This window comes from Aspergillus glaucus (genome assembly GCF_001890805.1).
Source record: "Aspergillus glaucus CBS 516.65 unplaced genomic scaffold ASPGLscaffold_3, whole genome shotgun sequence".
NCBI lineage: Eukaryota > Fungi > Ascomycota > Eurotiomycetes > Eurotiales > Aspergillaceae > Aspergillus > Aspergillus glaucus.
This window is the reverse complement of record NW_019170455.1, coordinates 1,473,554-1,492,767: the sequence shown is the minus strand read 5'-3', so window position 1 is coordinate 1,492,767 and position 19,214 is coordinate 1,473,554. Positions and strand designations below refer to the sequence as shown.

Sequence of the window (19,214 nt, the reverse complement as noted above, 5' to 3'; positions counted from 1 at the left end):
ACGTGACCCGCTGGGTACTGATAAGGATCGATCGGATAAATGGTTGACCCGAGTAGCGAGGTCAGGATTCTTATAGTCGACGTGTGCACACATATTGTAGATTAAGCACTCAATCAGCTGCGTATGCGCACATACGTTCGATAGGCAATATACCTCTTCCGTTAAACTAGTCCTCTCCATATAGACCTCGTTAGTCCGGAATAAATCGACTCCCGATTTCCCCTTTGAGCTACGATCCGAGAGACCCCGCTTCAGGTACTAACTGATGGAAGCTGAATAAGGATCGGTTGGATAAACTCCCAGCGAGTACGCTGGGTAATTGCTTTCGTCAAGCAGTTAGGACGATGGATTTCTACCTTCTCGTGGTGTCCGGTGTCAGTACCCTCTCATTTTGGGGAGGGGAAGCCGAAAGAATCCAAAGTGGTGCGGGCGGCTGCCGACATGCAGAATTTTCACCTGCTTGAACAGCAGCCACCCAACCCACACCATCAGAGGATAACGGGTTATGAAAACCATCCGACGACTGTCTACTCGATTCGTACTCGAGACCGGAGCTGGGCTTGTTTTTCCAGCGGATGTGGTATCGCCTAGACAGGAGACAGGACATCTCTGGGCTGTCACAACCTGGCTTCTCTCGTATCGTACCTAGGGTTCTAGTTAGTTGTATTTCGAGACTGGACACTTACTCTAAGTGTCTCCTAAGATATCGTATGCTCAATGCCCCTCCGGGTCCGGTTCGATAAGTCGTATGCGTTGATGGGTATATCGCCCCCTCCAGGCTCCGTAAGATAACCAACAGGTAGAAACGGTAAAGGTAACGAATAGAGAAACAAGGCCAACCGAGTACGTATACTGGGTTGTTGGTTAAGTGCGGACGAGTCAGAAACTAGAAGGTAACCAATGCTTGATTAACTAGATTGATCGCGAAGAACTAAACTAAGTACATGAATGAACGTCCTTATATATCATCTCCTTCTCATGGTATGATGTTCCCGTAGTATACTGGTATACCTATACCAGACTGATGGTATAACATCCGTCTTGTATATTAGTATACTTCCTGCATATCACGTGAAGCACGTGATCGTCAACTGCTAACACGCCGAATATCAATTTGATCCCTGTTCCTTCTTGCATATTCTCCATGAGCTGTTATCCAATGAGCCTGTCTTAACTCTGTATCATCACGTGAGGCTGATACAGCGAGTTCTGTAACAGGTGCACTGGCGATGCTTTGCACAATTCTGGGCAGAGAAGGGCCCCAAACGATACAAGGACCTTGGTATAGGAATAGAGAAGCGGCCACCAGAGCTCCATCTTCCCCGAGCAGCTCTAGGTCGCCTCCTAGCTGCCAGGAGCGGCCATGGCGACTTTGCAGAGTACCATGAGCGCTTTAAACACGATGATGCCTTGCTGACATGCTCATGTGGCCGCAGAAAGGAGCCCTCCCACTTCTATTTCTGCCGAGAGGGCCGTCGTATGTCCCGAACCGGGACCAGGATCTTTCCGTGGAAAAATCCGCCCCTCGACGTTAAATAGAGTGTTACAGACCTTGTCGTGTCAGACTCACGTGATGACGCGGGGAGTTAAGAAAGAATTATTGGATGATGGTTGATGATGGATATGCAGGAAGCGACAGGGATCAAGTTGATATCCGAACAGGTCACGTGACATGGTATATGGTATACGGCGTGGTATACAGGATGGTATATGGTATATGGTATATGGTATACACCGTGGCACATGAATTGGTATACGGACCAAAAGATATATAAGGACGCTCATCCATGTACTTAGCTTAGTTCTTCGCGATCAATTTCAAGTCTTACAGCATTGGTTACCTTCTAGTTTCTGACTCGTCCGCACTTAACCAACAACCCAGTATACGTACTCGGTTGGCCTTGTTTCTCTATTCGTTACCTTTACTGTTTCTACTTGTTGATTATCTTACGGAGCCTGGAGGGGGCGATATACCCATCAACACATACGACATACCGAACCGGACCCGGAGGGGCATTGAGCATACGATTACTTGGGAGACACTTAGGGTAAGTGTCCAGTCTCGAAATACAACTAACTAGAACCCTAGGTACGATACAAGAGAAGCCAGGTTGTGACATAGAGACACACACACACTACTACTACTACCACCATAAAGCCTACATACAAACTTTCAACAGTCTGTGGTCGGCTGACAAGCACACTCCATCAGCTGGATATCCCAAAAACCTATTAGTTCAATCCCATAATGATCATAGAGCGCATTTGAATCATTCCTGACGTCAAATAATACCTTTAGGATCTGTGGTGACCAAGATGCCTTTCAAGCTCTTGCCAAGCTTGCCGATGGTAGAAAAGGCTGTGCTTCCAAGCATATGTATGTTGACTATATAGGGTGCTCAGGTCCTTTTCCAGGATAAACGAGCACAGTCAAGAGAGACATTTTTCTGTCACAACTGAGGCACTCACCCTCAATATCGATCTAGAGTGGGGGTTGCAGGTCTCCCATCCAAGTATCTTGACGTGCCACCCGGTCAACGAGAGCACTAATCCCATCTGGGGTGTTGATGAAAACAGTACCTTTAACCATGTTTTGGCATAGTAGTAGTAGTAGTAGTAGTAGTAGTAGTTGTTGTTGTTGTTGTATTCATACGCCGACCCCTCGCCGAACCGATATGCGGGCTACCACAGCTCTATCTATCCTTGTATCTCTAGTCACAGTGTTCCACTGCATCCCGACGAATTTGGTGCCTCGTCAAGGCCTGTGGTGGCCTATGTGCCCGGTGCTCTGTTCTGCGGCCCCTGTGGACCACGGCTTTGAAACCTTTGAGATGCTTCTGCAAAATCCAAGACAGCACTAATTGTGCTCTCCTGGGCAGAGCTGCTTAACCTACCTTCCTTACCTTCTGGTCCGCCTCCCCCCAGCATGCATGATACATGGTTAAATGCCTCCCCAACCTTCCTCCGCAATTCCTGGCGCAGCTCTCAGCCTCGGGCAGTCCACTAGGACGTGGACTACTGTTTCTTTTGCGCCGCACTCGCATCTATCATCCTCTCGATGCCGATGCAGCTTTCCGTGTGTTGCTAACCAGGAGTGGCCGGTGCGTAGCTGTGTAAGCAAATACGCCCGGTTCCGTGGCAGCGACCCATACATCCGTCTGGTGTGGATAGAAGGCAGTCCGGTGTCTATCTGGCGGAGGTGTCCCCCTTTGTCGGAAGCTTTCCATTCCTGTTCCCATTGCTTAAGTATCCGGTCTCTGATGAGTCTTTTTCCGCATGAAAGAGGCGACGAAAGGGGTGCATCCCCCTTAAGCCAACCGTGTCTTTGGCTGGCTGGTCTGCTGCATCATTCCCAGGATTGTTGCAATGTCCGGGGGCCCATTGGAGACGAAGGGGGGGTGTTTTGGCATAGTAGTTCCCAAAATCAGCTTGCCCCCGAACACTCTTGGTTTGTTTCTCAGATCGTTGTTTTGACTGTAAAGGAGTTGTATTGTATGTTGATTGATCATGGGCCTCCTGAACCAAGAGACCCCTTTTATATACAGTATTTGATGCCCTGCTACTTGTTAGACCAGAAAGCCCAGCAGATACAGCTGTTGTTACTTACCCTCCGCACTTTTGAGCCATCCTCATCATCAATTTTGGTATTGGTTAACTTCTGATAATATCCTCAAAGGTTCCTCCAATCTGTCTCTAATGAGCTGGACTTGTTGATGCCTTTCAATCATCGGCCCTCTTTTCCTCGCTGGAGTTTAAGACACCAGCCTAAGAAATGGTACATGTCATTGTTTGATGCCTGGCGCAGTGCCTCCTCAGGTTCCTGCCATTTTGGAATCTCAAGCTCCAAACGTGTTCTGCTGTCACAGTACCTATAACTTCATCAGCAGAGGCTGACTAAGATGCAGCACCACTAGAATAACAGACCATTTCCAGCGGGTTTCAATCTGCTCTCACTGCAAGAATGTTCCTTCTGCCTTATCAAAATCTTCGGGAATCTTGAACAGGCCGATCCCAGTATCATCAAGCGGGTTGTCATAGAATTCTCCCACATCATCAAGTTCTCCTGAATCCAAAGCGGGGTGGCTTTCATCCGCCCAAAAACATTTTCGTGGGCTCAGGGTATCGTCCGGCTCCGTCAAATCTGTCTCATAAGTAGTGTCACGCTGTTCATCTGAGTCGGTACCACTACTTGTGATGTTATCCATGCCACAGTTACTTCCCAGATGTACATTCAGTTGGGACCGTGGGCGTTTCATCGCTTGGATTCAACGGAATTAGATAACGAACGAACACCGGTTTTGTATGGAGAGGGAGGGAGTGGAAAGCAAGACGAAGACACAGCAAAGCTAGAGAGCAAGTATAAAGCAGTGAGCAAGCTTCTTCTTGTTCATGCAGTAATGTGAAAACTGGTATATGGAAAAAGAAACTCGTAAATACAGGAACCCAGAATGATAATATAAATGGGAGATAGGAAGATGGCAAGATGACTGGAAAATTGAGGGACAAACATAGGAAGAAGCCACAATAAAAGAGTGGGCGCCATGGCGGCCTGGGCTCTAATACAGTGCCATGAGGCCATTTTCGGTGCCGTCACGGAACGGCGACTGCAGCCATGATGGTGAAGCAAAAGGTGAGCCTTTGTTGAAAGACTGAGAAGGATGGGAACGCCCGCAGTGGGGGCCCTGAAACAAGGAGTCGGGGTTGGGGTGCGTGGTCGTAAACACACATGGCCGTGGCGAAAGACATGGGTCACGTGTTACCAAATGACAGCCGAAAATGGCGTCGTCTGAGGCCGAAAATGGCAGCCATTTGGTAAACACAAATTGTCAGAGTGTAATTATAAGATTTACAACTTACAACAAACCCAATAAAAATGCGAAAGCAACACATTTATAAATGTGGATGTGGTTTTGATTGCATGTACTGTCGCGAAAATATATTTCGAGTATAAAGTACATATATAGAATGACCACATTATCTGGGCCTTGACATGTAACCTTACGACTTACATATACGTATAGTATTAGATACTGTTGAGGTTAAGCCTTTATCTTTTTGGAAAGAGCATCAGCATCACTTTCCTGCGCTTGCAGCTCTAGTGCGAGATGTTCTTTCAGTGCCAGCAACAGGAGCTGGTGTTGAACGGCTATTCAACAGTGCTCGCGATATCTGCCATTATCGCCGAGGACGATTGAACGCGACAACAATCCAGGAACTTATGATATTCCACTGTACCTCGAAGTTTGATACTGAAGAAGATGAGACTGTATCTGTCAAAGAATTCCTCTCTCATAATGATATTGAAGTAGAAAAGGAGGCAAAGGAGGATGACCAAGGAAGAGGAGAAGAAGGGGAGGAAGAAGGAGAAGATGATGAAATTGAGTCTACTGAGCCTATGCTGCCTGCACCTGAAGGAAACACTCCGGTACGTGCATCAGTGAGAGCCCGGAAGCGTACAAGACGCGAGGATGATGAGTTTGCGTATTATTAGTGTTATTTTCTTGTTTTTTTAATACATCCTTTGTTATAAAACTGAATGTCTCCGTCTTTAATATAACATCATAATCTAGTGAATCTAGATTGAGATTCATTTAATCATAAATTTTGCGGATAGCCAGAAGATATAGAATATAGATGTACGGTAATATAAAAATAAAAAAAAAAAATACTTAAAAATACCGACGAAGTATGCATAAATTATGCAGTCATGAGTTTACTCGTGTTTGTATTGTTTGTACCTAACTTTGGCGTTAATATGATGAACAAATGATATTCTATCAGAAAATCCTGGCCACCTGTTGACCACCCGTCATCTCACATCCACATACATATGGTATAGGTTCATGTATACGTTCAATCATTCCGCTGCCTTCTCCTAAGAGGTAATCCAGTTGATATTGAGCTCATGCTGAAGCGCATCACACGACGGGTCAATGGTGGCTGCTCCAGTCGATCCGTATGGACGCTTGAGACCGACCCTTTGATCCTCGGTGTTGTACTTACCCCAAACGGCACCCTTTGCGCCTGTGGGGAGATTGATGGGCGATTCCGGTTTGGCTTTCCTATTCTCTTTGTATAGCTTCACAGCTGTTATTGCTAGGAAATCCTCCACGTGCAGCAGATCCAAGGTGATCAGCCCCTGCTGTTTTCTGCTGACCCGCTGTTGCTAATTTCTGTACCATTTCGGATACCACTTCTTCCCTTCATCCACCACCTACCCGGCCAGTTGTTCCTCATTTTGCGCTCTGGGATAGACTGGGCGTGGCTTCGACGCCACGAGAATTCCAATGTTAGGTACATGTAGGGAGCCAGCCATGACGATCCCATCTCCGAACCTGCCTTTGACTTGGTCGTATGCTTTTTCCGCATACTGTTTGATCTCACTCTGGTCCAGTGTACCCGTGTTGTCAATCAATTTGTACCATGTCTTGGTGGGAAACCTGTTGTCCCATAGGCCCATTTGGAAGTCTGGAATACTGCAGTCGGCACGAGCTTCCAGCTCTCCTTGCTCCTCAAGTACCTGATGAGGATCATCCGGCTCCGTGGTCACCTGTTCATCAGGCTTGGAATTCACCAACCAGGAAGAAGGGACTTCGACCGCTGGGATTGTTGGCTCTGGCACTCCTCGATCCCTTGCCTCGATGCCCGTACATTTGTCATTGGGACCTAAAGAGGAGTCAGTCGGTATTCCTAACTAGCAGAGACCGTGGACTCTTACATGGCAGACCGGAGGTCAAAGGCGTTACAAGAAGGCTCCCCAGTAGGAATGTAAAGGAGAATGTCAGCTTCATGATGGTATTTGGGGGTCGGTCGACGGCTTATATTGGTGTATGTGTATCACGCTCAACTTGTCCATTGGATGGGCGACGATAGTCAGATATCACGGGAGAAAGAAGGAACTGGCAGATGAAAATAAATGACAGCAAATACTCTTTATCATGGCTTTTATAACGAGGACTTGGGATCTTTAAATCTATATAGGAGGATTGTGTATTTTCGATGGATGCTTAACCCCCCCGTTGATTTGCTCCCCAGTGGCAATGACACGGCCCCCAATGTCGCGTCTGCCTTACATCGCCATTCAAATGCGCCAATACTCATTCAGCCCAGTCACAGCCCGGACGGGGAGCCTTGACCGGGCGATGCTGCGTAGGTCCTAGTGGGTGACGTTGGCCGAGGACAAACATCAACGACATACAATGGCATCACGATGAAGTAATTAGATAGTAGAGGACAGAGTTGGGACCTTCGAGTATCAGATAGTCGTATATGTGTAGAGTCGGATTCTGAACTTCATAAGTTTACCAGCATCCCAAGGGCATCAACCGAAAAATATAGACAAAATGGCGTCGAAAGATACGCTTCCAGCAACAGAAAACAGAAATCATGTCAAAGGCATTCTGGACAGTCTGCCGTCAGGAACCCAAACACATCGATATCAGGGTAAAAGAAAGCTCTTGGATGTGGTCAGGCGCCAAGAGGCCCTGTTAGTAAATGATAGAGATGGCACACAAAGCCAGTACTTGATCGTTTCGCACATTGATGAGCACACTCTGCTCTCTGAAATTCTCTGTGAGAACCAAGATCACCTGGAACTGGATATTATCATCCACTATTTTAAAGAGTTCTCGGTGATGGAAAACACACTCCTGCTCAAGATGGGCCTAAGCCCAGTCCACGAAAGCCTCCACCGCAACCTCTACGACATAGTCAGAGACAAGCTAGATCCCATGGGATTGAAACGAGACGTCCTATCCACAGGGTCCACCGAGATCACCCTTCGATCCCGCCGAAAGCGACCAGATACTGGTATGCAGCCGCGCCGTCTGCCAAAAAACAGGAACAAAGGATGGCCATCGCTCATAATGGAGGTGGGATATTCCAGATCTCGCACGAAGACCGACAATGACGCCAAGTCCTGGATCTGCCAGACAGATGGAAAGATCAAAATCGGCCTGGCCATAACGGCAAACCGGAACGCCCCAGAGTTCACAATCCGGAAGTGGGTTGGGGAGGAAGGCAGCAATGGAATCGAGGCACACCTGGGCCAAGAAGTCAAAATCTCGAAAAACAAAGGCAGTTCACAGGTTCGGGTGACGGGCGGACCGTTTGTTATCGAGTTCGAGCGCCTTGTGCTGCGCGCCAAAGACGAGGAAAAGAGCCCCCCAGGAGGTCGATATCAAAATTGACGATAATGACCTGGAAGATTGGGCAGAATATGCGTGGGAAGACCAGGGATTTTGATTGGTGGTGAGACTTTACTTTCCCCGATGATGCTTTGTGTTGAGAAACTCATCCTCCCATTGTTTAGGCACTGCGAATGTTACGCCCTAGGCAGACTCCACGTACTGCCGGTCAGTTCGTCACCGTATAACGGGGGCATCATGAGCCTTGGCCACCTTTTCCCAAAAGTCTATAGATCTAAGACCTTTGCAAAGACTCTCAACAGGTAGCTTGTGAGGTAGCTTATACTCAATTGTGGTGAGAAGAGTGCTAGTGCCATTGCCAATGCAGTGTATGCAAAACTGATCAGGAAGGCTGTTGGCATGGTTATTAAATCAGACACCATTGCCCAGGTGGAATTCATCTTGAGCAGCAGGTATCTTGCAGAGCTCTGTGATTATGTCCTGTACACGATCCTCAACAGCAGATCACTCATAGCCCTCTAGGTCCTGTTCACTGCTTATCAGTCTCTTTTCAGCTTTTTGTCCCTCATACATCAGCACTGTGATGGGTGGAAAAATCCAAGGTGCTGTCTCCCCTGTCTTCCCTGTTGATCCAAGATACCTGCAAACAGAGCGATGGATTTCTTCCTGCTGGAGTTGACATTCAGTCCATGAGCACAGCTTTATTGGGCAATGTTTTCCGATCAGGGCTGATATTTTTCCTGAGGTGCAGCGAGATTCAGGTGCAACTGTCAAGGATCTTGCAATGACATTGTGGCCATATCGAATGAGCTCGCCAAAGGTCGTTTGTCGAATTTGTTCCTCTGCTCGTTTCTGTTTTCTCTCCGCCTCCAGAAAGAGCGTTTTATAATCTAAAAAGTCGTGCTGGCCATGGAGTCTGCAAGACGTGTGTGAAGGTTGAAGGTGGTTTGGCAGGAGTCTGATATCAGAAGCATGCTTGACGGCTGGGACGGGTATTAGTAAATCCTAACTAGTTAGTTAGTTAACTGGTTAACTAGCTAATCCGAGCTTGCGCGCCTTCCGAATAAGGCACTCTAGACAATGTAATTTATGATTAGATGCATATATATTTCAGTATATACCAGGTCTGACAGCACGTACATGTTGTGATGTGATGCGCTTTTCTATCATCTAATCAGACATATTTTTCCATACCAATCGAACACCAATAACCGAAATAATAACAAAACAGTGACAGAACGCAAGTCAGAATACAAGGGGAATGTAGAAAGAAATCACGAAATAAGCTGCTTCATATCCTCCATGTCCCGAATACCAGCCAAGTTACCCGCCTTGACCCGCTTAAGCGTCAGCGCAGCAATGAGCGCCGCGCCAACACCGGATCCATCCTCAGCAGCCTGGATGGAAACCTTGTCCTTGGATTCGGCAGGCCAGTCGAGAATCTCGCGCAAAGCCTGGGCACCCCGGGCCTTGAAGTGGGGGTACTTGGTGAAGACAGACCCGTCAGCACCGACGTGGCAAGAGTCGATGTTCTTCTTCTTGCAGATGGCAGCGACACCACATGAAGACAAGCGGGCGGCACGGGTTCCGATGAGCTCCGCCAGACGGCGGATCATCTCGAGCTCAGTCATGGTAGGCTTGATGCCGAGCTTGCGCTCGACGAGTTCCTCGGTCTCCTCGAGGTTCTCGTAGGGGTCTTCTTCGATGGCGGCGGGGAAGGAGGAGTCGAGGAGGTAGGGCTTGCGCAGGGCGGAGACGTCCTGATCGCGGAAGATGAGGCCGGGCTTGTTGTCAACGACGTCAAGGAGGGCGAGGCGGAAGATTTCACCGAGGTACAGACCAGCGGTCATCTTTTCGAAGGCTTGTTGGCCGGGACGGGGAGACTCGCGGTCGATGATGTGGTCGTATTTGGAGAGGGGGAGGACAATGTGTTCGTTGTCGAAGGCGCCGTATTCGCAGTTGATGGCGACAGGCATCTCGGGAGGGAGGTTGAGGTGGGCGATCTTGGGGATGGAACCGACGTTTTCCATGTAGGCAGCGTTGACGCCGGTGCCGAAAATGCTGCCAATGCGCATGTCGGTATCGGTGTATGCGGAGGCGATGAGGGTTCCGGTGGTGTCGTTGATCAACGCGGCGACCTTGATGGGGAGGCCCTGCGTTGTATTAGCAAATGTAGCTTCCTTCATGGAGATTATAGGAAGCGCACCCTCTTCTTCAAGGCATTCTCCAGCATAGGAACAACGTCCTGACCCTCAACACCATCAACGTCGAAACCCTTGGTCCAGCGCTGCAAAACACCGTGGTCGATGTAGTCCTGGGTAGCAGGGTAGGAGAAGGTGAAACCCAAGGGCAGCTTGGACAGGTTCTCGCCCTCGTGGTGGGATTCGAGGAACTGCTGCAGACAGTCGGCAATGTACTCAAAGAGTTCCTCCGAAGTGCCCGTGCGGAGCTCGTCGGGCATGCGGTACTTGGACTGGGTGATGTCGAAGGCACCCTGTTCCGCGGTCAAGGTGATTTCACAGACACGAAGGTTGGTACCGCCCATGTCGAGGGCCAGGAAGGTTCCCTGTTCGTGGCCATTGGGGAAGCCCATAACCCAAGTGACGTTCATGGGCTGACTTGTCAGTGTCGCATTCTTATCGGAGGTTATGGGGGGAGGCAGCTTACGATGTTACCACCTTCAACGCTGAGACCTGCGCATTATAAGTATACTAGAAGACACGGTAGAAGTCTAGTGTAAGCTAACTCACCTTTCTCGAGCTCCTTTTCGAAGTGGTCGACCACCTTCTTCAGGGTCTCGGTGCTGACGGTGAAGGTCTCCTCATACTCCTGGATCTGGTGCTGGAGGTTCTGAGGCAATTCCACAATGGAGGATCCTGTAATCATCAGCAACTACCTCAATGCATTATTCCCATTGTGTTGTGCCATCGCTGGTGGTAGGCGCAACGGCTGTCGCATTGCCGCAGGAGGGAGATCTCACGTACCCTTGCGGGTTTGAGGCGTCTTGGGACCAAGTCCGACCATTTTGGCAGCTGTAATAAGTAAAGATCTAAGTATTGAAGAGTAGAATTGAAGAGGTGTAGTGAAGAAAAAAAAGAGAAAAACTGGAGTGCAGAGAAGAAACTGACAGTATCGTGGGGCAAAAGTGAGGCCCCGCAACGGACATGAAGTCATTCCAACCGATTTCACCGGTTTATGCTTTGGGTTACATATGCATAACATTCAACATATTCCGGAATACTTACGGGGTACAACTATACTCTCTGTACTAGTAGATGCAGTACTACTATGTGTAAAAATAACAAAATGCTCACAGTGATGGCTTCTTCTTTGCCAAATGCGGAAATACATGTCCCAATCCCGACCCCTCGGCCTCTCCCTCATCGGCCGATTGTGCCCCGGACGCCTGCTTGGCCTCCTCCTTCGCCCGCTGACCGTCCAAATGCCCTCGCACTTTCTGTTCGTAAGCACCCGATAGCCCCAGTGTCCGGTCCACTTCACTGGTCAACCGCTCGACTTCGTCGTGGAGTCGCTCGTCCTTGGTCTGCAACGGCGCCATCTCGGCATCCCGAGCATCCTTATCCGGATTCGTCTCCTCCCACAACGCTTCAAGGTCTTCCAACCATCCAAATGCAGCGGCTAATTTCCGCACCCCAGCATCACAATCCCCAAGAATTAGTACATCATCCGGACGAGAACCCATCCCGCCTACGCGCTCCAGGTTAATCAACACACGGGGAACACCATCCGAGACAAACCCCGGTAAACTAGCAAATGGCTGCACCTGGAGACTAGTCCCCATGACAATGCACAAATCCGCCTCGCCAGGAAGCTCGTGGTTCAAAAAGAAATCTTCCGGGAGAGCCTCCCCGAAGAACACAATATCCGGCTTCACCAAACCCTTGCATTCCTTGCACGTCGGTACCTCACCCTTTTCCACGTGCTCTTTCATTTCCTGTTCGGGATATGCTGCCTTGCACTCAATGCAATGCTGGTTCGCAAAACTCCCATGCGCTTCGACTAGCATCTCGCCCGGCACCCCCGCCTGCCGCTCGAGACAGTCAATGTTTTGCGTAAAGTGTTTCAACAGCAAACCTTTGTCGTAGAGTAATTTGATAAATGAATGCGCGATCGTAGGCCGATACCGACCCGGTGCCAACTCGCGCGCCAAAGCATAGAAAGGCTTGGGGTTTCTCCGGAAGAAACTGATATCAAAGACAGCCTCGGGATCGGGTAGATCTAAAAACGCAAGATTTGCGTAGATTCCAGTATCCGGGGAGCGAAAGTCGGGGATTCCAGCTGATGTACTGATTCCTGCTCCAACCTGTTTGTATTTAGCTATATCTTCTATTTCTTCGCGGGGTAGGCTATATCATACCATAACCACGATCTTTCGCACGCGCTTCTCGTGGACATACTGGGCCAGGGCGTCCACCGTGCGCTTCTCCAATATGGACGGAGGCGTTTCTTCGTCCACCAAAGTGGACGGTTCGTTGCCCATGATGCCTCGCCGGCCGGATTTGGGCTTGTGATGGTGTCGAGGTCTGCGACGGCGGCCGATGGTGGCGGTATTTCAGGTGTATATAATATGATAGATCTTTTCTAACTAATACGGACTAATATGGGATCTGAGAAGCGGGAAAGGAAATCTCGTCATGACGTCGAGTTGAGATATGCCCGATCGGGTAATTCATGCCTGAGGTGTCTGTCATGTTGCATCGTCGCATTCATATTGGGCATTCACGTCGCAGGGATTAGTTATTCTCTTTTTTCTACAAAACTATTATTAATATATCCAATCTCTCTTCAATTGAATGCTCATGGTATCGTGACTCCGCCAAAGCCACTCACCGCCTTCACCCCGCGGAAGACCACCTCGCATAAACATCTCCTAATCTCTCATCTCCAACAATCCATTGTCTTCTCCAATTGCCAAAATGGCCATCCCACCAGCTAGCGCTGTCAATGGACACGCAGATTCACCCTCGTCCTCCTCTCCAAACTCAGAAAAATCCCCGCAACCGCAACCGCAACCGCAACCCAATCCCCCGTCCACCGACCCAGACATCTTCAACGCCAGCTCCGTCGCCGAAATCAAAGCCACCCTATCCCACCTACACACCCAAGAGGCCAACGTAACATCTCGTCTGGACGCCCTCGTCGCATCTCAAAAAGACTTCTCCCGCGAACTCTCCCGTCTGGACCTGCTCCGTGCCAATCTCGGCTCCCAAACAACAACCACCCGCTCCATCCGCCATGGCATGCTCTCCCCAGCGGCCGTCACGGCGGACCGGATTTCGAGTGCCGTTCGGAGATTGGATCTGGAACAGGCTCGTGTGAAGGCGACCTTGGATGTTGTTGAGCAAGTCGCTGAGTTAAAGGCTTGTGTGCTTGGTGTTTCTGGGTCAATGGGTGCGCCGCAGGATTGGGAGACTGCTGCTAGTTACTTGCATCGGGCGGCGCAGATTCCCGACGATGTGGTGAAGGGCGCGTTTGCAGGGGAGATGGTTCCAACTGCTGAAGTGCCGGATCCGCCGAATGTCACGTTGGATACAGCGGCGGAGTCGCTGTGTGGGTTGTTTTTGAGGGAGTTTGATAAGGCGGTTAAGGAGGGGAATGGGGCGAAGATCACGAGATTCTTCAAGCTGTTTCCGCTTATTGGGAGATCCGAGGTTGGGTTGGATGTGTATGGGCGGTATGTGTGTCAGGGCGTTGCTGCGCGAGCGCGCGCGAATTTGAATGCTGGCACCGGGGGTAGAGAGGGGTTCTTTTATGCGAATGCGTTGACCAAGTTGTTTGAGCATATTGCGCAGATTGTCGATGGTCATGGGGGATTGGTTGAGCGGCACTACGGGCCTAGAAAGATGAACCGCGTTATTGAGCGGCTGCAGCTTGAGGCAGATGTCCAGGGAGGCATTGTTCTCGATACCTGGGGCGATGAACGACATGTGGATCGCAAGTTGACGGATATCAAATCCTATGCATTTACCTTCTTGGTGCAGAGCTTCCTGCCTACTCAACGGCCGGGTGCACCGCGATCCCATTCGCCAGCGCGCGCGGCTACAGGAGGTGAAGATGAAGGCGTGGACATGAAGGAAATCGACGGCCTCTTGAGCGAAACGGGAATCATGTTAGGACGCTGGTCCCTCTACTGCCGCTTCCTAGCAGACGCCTGCAACCTGGAGGACGAAAAATATACCCTCCCCCAATTCCTCGCCGACTCCCCCCTCACCAAGAAAATCACCACCCGCCTCGCAACCCCCTTCAACACAATGACAACCTTCTTCGTCCGCCGCTCTGTCGAAAAAGCCTTCCAGCTCGACGAGTCCCCAACAGGCCTCACCCTCAACCCGCACAAACCCCTCAAATCCGACCCTCCCCACATCACCTCCGCCGTCGACGACATCATGTACATCGTCAACAAAGTCATCCAACAAACCCTAGCAACCTCGCAAATCACCGTCGTCACAAACGTCATCCCAACCCTCGCCCGCGTCCTAGGCTCCGACTTCATTGGCATGACGCAGCGCAAAATGCGCGACGAATGCTACCCCCGCCCCGTCGTCCAGGGCGCTCTACCCCCAGAGCAAACAGTAATCGCGTTCCTCGTGCTAATCAACAACCTCGATATCGCAGTCGACTACATCCGCCGCATCGTCGTCAACAACACCGAAGCCCAAACACCCCTCCCATCAACACACCCAAACCCAACCCAACCAGAAGAAACAATCAGCCAACTAGACTCCCTCTTCCCCGTCCCCACGGAAGCAAAACAAGCATCCCAAGCCCTCCACTCCCTATCTTCATCTTTCGAATCAAAAGTCTCCGACCTCCTAAGCGACGGCATCCAAGTCACCTTCAACAACGTAATCAAGCCGCGCCTACGCCCAATCCTCGCAGACGCATTCCGCGACATCGAATACCAACCTTCCCCCGATGACCCCTCCACCACCACCCCTGTCCTTACCGACGACGTCGAAGACAACGACATGCACACGGGACCAAACCCAGGCGCAGAACGCCCAACAACACGCTTCACCACGTCCTGGACGGCCCTCCTCACGCCCTTGTCTAGGATCCTAACACCCCCGTCCTTCGACAAGTTGCTCTCCGTGACAACGACGTATCTCTCGCGCCTGCTCGAGAAGAGACTATGGTCGTACCACGGCCGTGTCAATGCGCTCGGCGCTACAAGACTCGAACGCGACGTCTCGGGGATTGTGAATGCAGCCGTCGACGTGGCTGGTAGTGGTATCGGTGGAGGACGGTATAAGCACCGGGAGGCGTTTGGAAGATGTTTGCAGATGGTGCTTGTGATGGGGATGGATGAGGAGGAGTGGGAGGATGTGGTTCGGGGCGGAGAGACGGGGGATGTTGTTGATCGGTTGAGTGTGGAGGAGAGGGGGAGGGTTCGGGGAATGGTTAGGCGGTTTTAGTTCAGAGTAGTAGTGTTTACAAACGAGTGTACAGTGTGTATAGAATAGAGGAATACTTGTTACTGTTACTCGGGCACTGAGTATATATTATTATTATGCATATGGACAATAGCAAATCTATGTGGTATCAACAAAACCCTAACCAAGTATCCCACCCTAGATATTTTGAATGTACACCCGCCAGCCTTTTATGCAACCAACAAAATCAATAAACCAACCCAATAAACGCCAACCGCCAAGAATACATGCTAACTCCAGGCTAGGACATGCTGGATATCACGGAAGAAAGCTAAAACAAAAGCGCAATCAGAACAAAAAAAAATTGTGGGTAAAAAGATTATTCCATCTTCTCATCAACCTGCGTGGACGACGGCGGAAACGAAGCCTCGTGAATTTCATCCACAGGATGTTGCTCCGCAACTTGTCTTGACGCAGTCGGCATCTTAAGCTCCTGGGATCCACTATCCGGCTCGCTCCACCCCCGCGAACTATCCGGAGCAGGCTGTCCATCGAGCATCATCTCAGAGTGCTCGCCAATCCCGTACCGCGCAGCAGCGGGGATCTCATGGCCGTCTTCGAGCTGGTCCTGCTTCTGGGGCGTCCAGGCGAGGTAGTCACGACGGACTTCGACGTAGTCGTAGGCGAATTCACCGAGCTGGTCGTCGTCCATGCCAAGCAATTCGGCTTCCTCGGAGGCCCGCAGCTGCAATCCGGGGATGGCGTTGATGACAAAAGCGATGAGGGCGGAGACGACGAACGAGTACGCGCAGGTAGCAACGATGTAAGCGATTTGGATGTAGAGTTGTTTGTAATTGTGGATGACCCAGCCGCCGCTTCCGGAGCCGGTGTTGACGCCGTCGAGGCCAACGATAGAGTCGTCTGCGAAGAAGGCATTGAAGATGAGGCCGACGATACCTGCAACACCGTGTTCGGCGAAGACATCCATAGAGTCATCGATGCGGATCCAGTATTTGACTGTTATGGTTAGCTTGTGTTCCAGTCATTGTCATCAAAGAAGGGTGAACCTACCCTTGGTAGCATAATTGCAAACAATACCCGTCACAATACCCAGAATCACACTAGCCCAAGGAGTAAGGAAGCCAGAGGCAGGAGTAGCTGCCACCAAGCCGGAGATGGTACCTGAACACCAACCGACCATGGACCACTTGCGAGCCAAACGCCAATCGAGGATAACCCAAGTAATCGCGCCAAACGCAGCCGTCAGGTTGGTATTCCAGCAAGCCATGGTAGCCCGCAGGTTCGCACCAAACGACGAACCACCGTTGAAACCCAACCAGCCGAACCAGAGAAAGACAGTACCAAGGAGGATAAGCGAGACGTTGTGGGGACGGAAGTTGAGCATCATGCGTTCTTGACGACGACCGAGAACCATCGAGTAGGCGAGGGCGGACAGACCAGAGCCGATTTCGACGGGACCACCTCCAGCGTAATCCAAAACACCCCATTTGTAGGCCCAGCCGTTGACGTTCCAGACCCAGCAGGCGAGAGGGCAGTAGACGATAGTGGCCCAGACGAAGACGAAGACCATGGCGGGAAGGAGACGACCTCGTTCAGCGACGGCACCCATGACAATAGCGGCGGTGACTGCACAGAATTGCATCTAAATCATTAGTCTTGACTACATGTGACAAAGAACGAAGGGATGTAGTACCTGGTAGAAGGCATAAAGTAAGTCCGGAATCAAAGCCGACCCCGGACTAGGATTGGCCAGTGTCTTCATCAACCCAAAGCTGTGCAGGTTTCCAATATACCCATTGGTCGCGGTAGGCGAAAAGGCCAACGAGAAACCCCAAAAATACCATTGAAAGGTGACGACCGACATGGAAGCCATACAGGCCCAGATCATACTAAGAGCGGACTTTCGACGCGCGAGACCGGAGTAGAGGAAACCTAGACCAGGCACCATGACCAAGACCATTGCAGAGGCGGTAATGATGTAGGCCTGGTCACCGGCCTGAAACCATTTGTTCAGGTTCTCAGTCCTGGAGTCCCCTCCGAGTTCGTTGGTGGAGAGGGCATCATAGTTGGAGGGAGCACCGGTCCAGTTGTAGGAGGCGTAGTCGGGGGCATAGGGAGCCTCCGCCATGTTTCTGCTGGCAATGGGTATGGATGAACAAGAGATGAGATTGAGATTGAGATTGAGATAGAGATGACTATGAGGTAGATGAAGAGAAAAATCTGCCAACGAAAAAGACCGGGCGGAGGACACTAAGTACCAGGTTGTATAGGGGCGGTGGAGCAGTCGCTGATTGGACAGGAGGAAATAAGAATAAGCTATGTCTGGAAAGAGAGACAAGATAGGTTTCCACTTCCGTACAGAGTACTATACTGTGGCGATATCTCGAACAGTAATAGCTATTAGATATTTACATATCTCGTCAGTAATCTAGAGTGTGCTAGTATTATATCTACTCTTTAGCTTTAGCCTTTATTCAAAACACCACATGATGCTAGTGATCAGTGATATTATGTATATCTGTACTCTGTACATACTGAGATACATAGGGCGCGATACTATAAATCCTTTTAGCAATTCGATGACACTCCGCCGCCCCCGGTCCTATCGGTGCTCTCCCATTGGTCAGAGATAGTTGTTGCTGCCCGGGTGGGGCCACCGCTAATCCCCGTCTGGCCTTGATAAGACGTTCCTCGTCTCCGATTGGTTCGTGATTCCGATTTTTCTCGTCGGGAATTTTAGGAACGACTTGGCCACCGGAGTACTCTGCACAAGAGTCAGAGTCAGGCTGCAGTTATGGACTCGGAGTTGAAGACGGAGTACTCTCGGTATATCATATTAAACTACGGAGTACTCCATATGGAGTATGCTCAGTGGATTCTGCACTCCGTACTGTACTCTGTATAAGTCTACAGTATGTGAGTACATAGAATGTCTACCATTCCATCGGGCCTTATCGCCCAATCAAACCCGGTACCATTCCCCAGTACCAAGCTGATAACGATCTCGATAAGCTCATTGGTCGGGATCGCTAATAACCTGATTTCGTCATGGAATCTGGGGTTGATATGGAGTTAAAACGTAAAAACGTAAAAAAAAAAAAAAAGAAAAAGAAAAAACCAGTGTCTCTGTACTTGTGACAGGGTCTCGTGCAGTCGATCATGATTGTCTGTAGGTGTACTCTGTACTTGTACTCCGGAGTACATTCAAGGTAGCCAAGAATATAGTTACCAATTTCGAATACGAGTCTGATATGACACATTCAATTACATACTGTGGTGTTCAATAAATATGTTCTCCGCACTATGCCAGGATACAAATCCCTCAATAAATATGCAAGGATTCATCCCCATAGACCCCATTATAGTACTTGATGTACTGACTCCATTCACGCTATTGAGATTCGATTCCTAATGATTTACATTCAACTCACACGATCAATCGATTCGCCCATTTATTTGCTCAAAGGTAATCGGCATGATCGACCGGTAGCGTCTGTCTAGATTTGCTGATAAATACCTCTCGATTCCTTGATTCCTGATTCCTGATTCCTCGTTTGGTCAGCTATGTTCGGTGTTCATCCGCATTCCGGGTGTGTTTACAAATACTGATGGGTTGGGTATGTGGTGTGTCTTTGATATCACCGGGGAGTAA

At 49.9% G+C, this 19,214-nt stretch overlaps 9 protein-coding genes across 9 annotated transcripts; 3 read left to right on the top strand and 6 right to left on the bottom strand.

The window, feature by feature from the left end:
- Positions 1-119: 119 nt before the first annotated feature.
- Positions 120-893, bottom strand: ASPGLDRAFT_43200 (uncharacterized protein). Its single transcript, XM_022545769.1, has one exon. The coding sequence runs from the start codon at positions 605-607 to the stop codon at positions 353-355; it is 255 nt and encodes an 84-aa protein (XP_022404772.1). The 5' UTR covers positions 608-893; the 3' UTR covers positions 120-352.
- A 546-nt stretch (positions 894-1,439) lies between these two features.
- Positions 1,440-1,830, top strand: ASPGLDRAFT_43198 (uncharacterized protein). The gene has a single exon (XM_022545768.1). The coding sequence runs from the start codon at positions 1,605-1,607 to the stop codon at positions 1,773-1,775; it is 171 nt and encodes a 56-aa protein (XP_022404771.1). The 5' UTR covers positions 1,440-1,604; the 3' UTR covers positions 1,776-1,830.
- Positions 1,831-3,724: 1,894 nt separating this feature from the next.
- Positions 3,725-4,256, bottom strand: ASPGLDRAFT_22868 (uncharacterized protein; the record flags this gene model as incomplete). Its single annotated transcript, XM_022543226.1, has 2 exons — positions 3,725-3,869; positions 3,955-4,256. 2 exons carry the CDS (start codon positions 4,254-4,256, stop codon positions 3,725-3,727), a joined length of 447 nt encoding a protein of 148 aa, XP_022404770.1.
- A 1,619-nt stretch (positions 4,257-5,875) lies between these two features.
- Positions 5,876-6,941, bottom strand: ASPGLDRAFT_55332 (uncharacterized protein; the record flags this gene model as incomplete). Its single annotated transcript, XM_022548130.1, has 3 exons — positions 6,719-6,941; positions 6,219-6,666; positions 5,876-6,152 (listed from the first exon to the last, which is right to left on the bottom strand). Exons 1-3 carry the CDS (start codon positions 6,789-6,791, stop codon positions 5,876-5,878), a joined length of 798 nt encoding a protein of 265 aa, XP_022404769.1. The 5' UTR covers positions 6,792-6,941.
- Positions 6,942-7,343: 402 nt separating this feature from the next.
- ASPGLDRAFT_32541 (uncharacterized protein) lies at positions 7,344-8,189 on the top strand (the record flags this gene model as incomplete). Its single annotated transcript, XM_022544189.1, has 1 exon — positions 7,344-8,189. The coding sequence occupies one exon, from the start codon at positions 7,344-7,346 to the stop codon at positions 8,187-8,189; it is 846 nt and encodes a 281-aa protein (XP_022404768.1).
- A 1,232-nt stretch (positions 8,190-9,421) lies between these two features.
- On the bottom strand, positions 9,422-11,171 carry ASPGLDRAFT_117956 (putative hexokinase Kxk; the record flags this gene model as incomplete). Its single annotated transcript, XM_022539916.1, has 5 exons — positions 9,422-10,300; positions 10,354-10,761; positions 10,815-10,840; positions 10,898-11,023; positions 11,132-11,171. The coding sequence occupies 5 exons, from the start codon at positions 11,169-11,171 to the stop codon at positions 9,422-9,424; spliced, it is 1,479 nt and encodes a 492-aa protein (XP_022404767.1).
- A 286-nt stretch (positions 11,172-11,457) lies between these two features.
- ASPGLDRAFT_117890 (SIR2 family NAD-dependent protein deacylase) lies at positions 11,458-12,648 on the bottom strand (the record flags this gene model as incomplete). The annotated part of the gene is made up of 2 exons (XM_022539912.1): positions 11,458-12,471; positions 12,526-12,648. 2 exons carry the CDS (start codon positions 12,646-12,648, stop codon positions 11,458-11,460), a joined length of 1,137 nt encoding a protein of 378 aa, XP_022404766.1.
- Positions 12,649-12,965: 317 nt separating this feature from the next.
- ASPGLDRAFT_1027336 (Golgi transport complex subunit COG4) lies at positions 12,966-15,866 on the top strand. The gene has a single exon (XM_022539430.1). The coding sequence runs from the start codon at positions 13,085-13,087 to the stop codon at positions 15,581-15,583; it is 2,499 nt and encodes an 832-aa protein (XP_022404765.1). The 5' UTR covers positions 12,966-13,084; the 3' UTR covers positions 15,584-15,866.
- A 54-nt stretch (positions 15,867-15,920) lies between these two features.
- Positions 15,921-17,690, bottom strand: ASPGLDRAFT_118956 (ammonium transporter; the record flags this gene model as incomplete). Its single annotated transcript, XM_022540006.1, has 3 exons — positions 15,921-16,558; positions 16,613-17,204; positions 17,241-17,690. 3 exons carry the CDS (start codon positions 17,688-17,690, stop codon positions 15,921-15,923), a joined length of 1,680 nt encoding a protein of 559 aa, XP_022404764.1.
- Positions 17,691-19,214: the final 1,524 nt, after the last annotated feature.

Bases quoted from the DNA above. Each gene is read 5' to 3' on its own strand.
- ASPGLDRAFT_43200 (XM_022545769.1), bottom strand. From the start codon at position 607: ATGTCCTGTCTCCTGTCTAGGCGATACCACATCCGCTGGAAAAACAAG.
- ASPGLDRAFT_43198 (XM_022545768.1), top strand. From the start codon at position 1,605: ATGATGGTTGATGATGGATATGCAGGAAGCGACAGGGATCAAGTTGAT.
- ASPGLDRAFT_1027336 (XM_022539430.1), top strand. From the start codon at position 13,085: ATGGCCATCCCACCAGCTAGCGCTGTCAATGGACACGCAGATTCACCC.